At 32.4% G+C, this 3,753-nt stretch overlaps 1 protein-coding gene across 1 annotated transcript; it reads right to left on the bottom strand.

The window, feature by feature from the left end:
* Window positions 1–545: 545 nt before the first annotated feature.
* Window positions 546–1,322, bottom strand: LOC134278953 (uncharacterized). Its single transcript, XM_062761260.1, has 2 exons — window positions 1,151–1,322; window positions 546–962 (listed from the first exon to the last, which is right to left on the bottom strand). The coding sequence occupies exons 1-2, from the start codon at window positions 1,320–1,322 to the stop codon at window positions 790–792; spliced, it is 345 nt and encodes a 114-aa protein (XP_062617244.1). The 3' UTR covers window positions 546–789.
* Window positions 1,323–3,753: the final 2,431 nt, after the last annotated feature.

Genomic DNA, 3,753 nt, shown 5'->3' with positions numbered 1-3,753 from the left:
ATTTTATGATTTGTCTCTGCACGGAAGGACTAAAATCAAAATCAATTGAGCATTAATTAATACAGTTTACATTAACAATATTAATGCTCAATTATGTACTCTTCATTATACTTTTGTGAAACCTTTACAAGCATTTAGACATGACTGAGATAATTCAAGCTATACGTTTACATACTCGTCGCTGTGAACAAAGAATCAATTAAAACAACCAGGTTACATGTATCAATAACCAACGCGTCTTTCCAACCTGTTACCTAACACAGAAAAATTATTCAATAATCGTGATCGCTTCTTATTTACCTACAACAATGCATGGGAAACAACAATCCAAAATCATGTTTTACATGTTTTAGCCAAAACAGTGTCGATATGTATAATTTAAGCATTGATGAATTTCGAAAATTTTGTAATAAATGTTATTGATCTTTGAAAAACCTGTAAAATGTATTAGCTCTTCACAGTATGATATAATAATTATCCTTAAATCGAATTTGTCTAAAAAAGAAATACAACAAACGAAAAATCATGTAACACTTTATTTCTTTTAAATATGTATCAAAACCCAGACAACTTGTAACCTGAAAGAAACGTACAATCCGCATGTATTATTTTAGAAGTTGAAACGGCGGTTTGAAGCCAGAATTGATTTCCTCTTTTCAATTTTATAACTAAGTGCCCAGATGTGTTTTGCCAGGCGCTTGCTTGACCACTGTTAGAGATATATGCACGAATTGTGCCATCCACAATTCCGAATACATACAGAGTAGATCCTCCATTTGTACAGTAAGTCTATGAGAAATAGTAGACGCCATCTTCTGGTGCTGTAAATTTGCCCGTTGTTGGGCTGTATCCTTCACCTTCATTGGTCAGTACGTTCTCAAATTTGAGGATTGTATCAATAGGTATGTTGTTCAGTCCTTTGGATAGAATAGCATGAAATGCCACAATCTTTCCTTGACAACCTAAAATTATGCTTTGAATGACAGACAACATGAAACAGAAACAGCAATATATAGGAACAATAAATCTTGAATGACTAAAAAAATTATGTTATGGATAATTTGAAGAGCGAAATTTAAAGTTTACTTCACGGAAGCTTGGAAAATTAATCATGCTCCAATAAAGCATTTTTACTAGCTAATTTAGTTACCTTCCTTGGTTTCCTTGTAATAATCACACTTTGGTGCCCAATCCATTTCCTGGCAAACATTTTTATATGTCACATAATCCTGGAGGAAAGTCTTTGGATCTGGAGAATCAGCTCTGGTAAAGACCATCATACAGTAGAGTGAAACAAGGAACAGGATCAAGTTCGACTTCATTTCTGCAAATATAGTCCTGAAAAGTAATATTTGAAAAACGATTTATTGAATGTTAACTAATTTATTGTACAGTCTGAGAATGTGAAACCAAAAATAAAATCTATGAATCAAAAATATATATATATTTAATAAACATTATGGAGTTTCTTTCAAAATAATCTATGCCTCTATGCAGGGATATATTAAACGGACGAAATATGCCTTTAATTCAAGATTCACATTGTTTTACATTTGAAAGAAGATGAAGATTTATACGAACCTTATTTGAAATGATGTCGTCTATCCTATTAAAATGAAAAGTGAATTGCCTTTTTTTAATTCAATGTATAAGCTAACTGAAATTGGAAATGCAAATGTTTTGAAATATATGCCATTTATCTATAAAAAATAAAAGCACATCGCAAGAACTGTAAAAAGAAACCAGAATCTTGTTAATATCGTTTTTAGTCAGTGGCTGTACTGAGTATTCATTAAAAAATCAAGATTGATGAAGAACTGTGTTTACTTTTATTTTTTGTTTTAAATAAGAATACTGCTATATGATTTTTTAAATTTTATGATAAAAAGAATGTACATGTATGTTGTATTATGTATGAGGAGGACCTACCAAAAGCCATTTATAGCCATGTTTTTGTTTAAGTGATGTAAAGGGCATTGTAGATGGTAAGTCACCTGTAAAAGCTTTATAGATGTAAATCCTAAAAAAAAATTTCAAATGTCTTCACATGAAGAAAATCATGTTCAATACCATAATCATTTATTTTTGCTAATCATTGTTCCAGTGACATTGTAATGTTTGGCAATTATTTTTAAATCAAGTTAAGACTTTTGCTTTCACAAGACGTGTCAATTTCCTTTTCAGATGTGACTTGTCAGAAACTGATTTTTACAGATGAAATTAATAAAGATAACGAACAAGCAAAATTTAATATCAATGCAAATAATACAAATCAGTTTAAAGGGGGTACAATAAACTACCAAAAAATCCTTGACAAGCCAAAAAAGGGTAAAAAATCTTTGAGAGGTAAGAAGCATAGTATAAGCATATTATAGTAGCGAAGTCTTCTATACTTTTTAGGGACGTAGAGACCGGTCCATTTGATGAGACCGTATTAATCGAGGTTCCGTGTTGCAGCAGGTACTTGCGCGAAAAAGATTTCTCCCTGCTCAATGGCATTTAGTGCCGAGTACAGGACAAAATATACAGCTCTCCATTGGCAAGAGGTGGAATCTCTGTATGAGTGAAAATATTCTCGAGAAGGAGGTTAACCAAAATACAAGCAATCTACATTTATTTATATATCGGCAAAATAATTACCACACCAGCTTGAGTATTTTGTTGCTTTTAGACTAGACATTTACGACTAAGCTACACTTCTCCTGAACAATGCTGGCATTCATATTATATCTGCAATATAATGCTCGGCTTGAAAGACCAAATTTTTCTCAGAAAGATGCGAATGTCTTGTCATAAAGTGTTTTGTTCATGCATGCAGTGGATCTTTGTTCCATGTATCTATTAACCAAAATATACATGTACATGTAAAATTTCATGCAAAATTGCATCAAATCATTTGAAGAAGATTTTTCTTTACTCTTCTTGGTCATGTTTGTGTGTATGATATTTTATAGGCAAATGATTTAATCTTTGTGAGATTTTTGCATTTAACAAACACATTTTCAATTTTTTTTTCACGAAAGATGAAATATTGACAGAAGAAAATTATGACTTTTTACTTCATGTTTGTTACTACATAGGCATTTCCGCTCCCATTGCTCCCCAATATCTTTATCAATCAAAAACCGCCTGTTACTAGCATGACTACGTATAAGTATCAGTCACATTATCCAGCAATGGGTAGAAACCGATGCGGTTTTTTGATAAAAATGGCGTGGTTGCCGACCCTCATCTTCTGCATACGGGGGTTATATCTCTCAGTTTTTTGATACGAAAGAGCATACACTACGTATGTACAATTTCTAAAACGAGGTAAATTATTGACAAACACGTTGATGAAACAGGAATATCGTCAGTTTCATTTATTGTCATCATCTTGTACTTTCCGAGGTCGACACAATGACTTTGACAGCAAATTCATTTCATCAATGAGTCAGATACTGACTAGCGGTTCTTGTACTAATTGCTATACCATTACTTACACACTGAATTTTCGACGGATTTTATGTCATTTCCTGATCATGACAAGGAGTGCATGGGATGTTAACTAAACCATGTCACTGATCCTACCTCTGATGGTTTGGAGGTACGTGTTTGCTCTGCTCCAATTTTGTATTATTTAATGGACTGTTCAATTGAATACTGTTCTTTATCTCAATATATTTCATTGAACAGATTCAGGTTCGGTTAATATTTGCCAATGCCTCTATGATAACATATATGTTTTAATATTAACTACGAACTCTTCCCTCG

The sequence above is a fragment of the Saccostrea cucullata genome, unplaced genomic scaffold (genome assembly GCF_032062105.1).
Source record: "Saccostrea cucullata isolate Sc308-1 unplaced genomic scaffold, CSIRO_AGI_Scuc_v1 ctg404, whole genome shotgun sequence".
Taxonomy (NCBI): domain Eukaryota; kingdom Metazoa; phylum Mollusca; class Bivalvia; order Ostreida; family Ostreidae; genus Saccostrea; species Saccostrea cuccullata.
The sequence above is the reverse complement of the archived record's forward strand: the minus strand, read 5'-3'. Positions and strand labels throughout refer to the sequence as shown.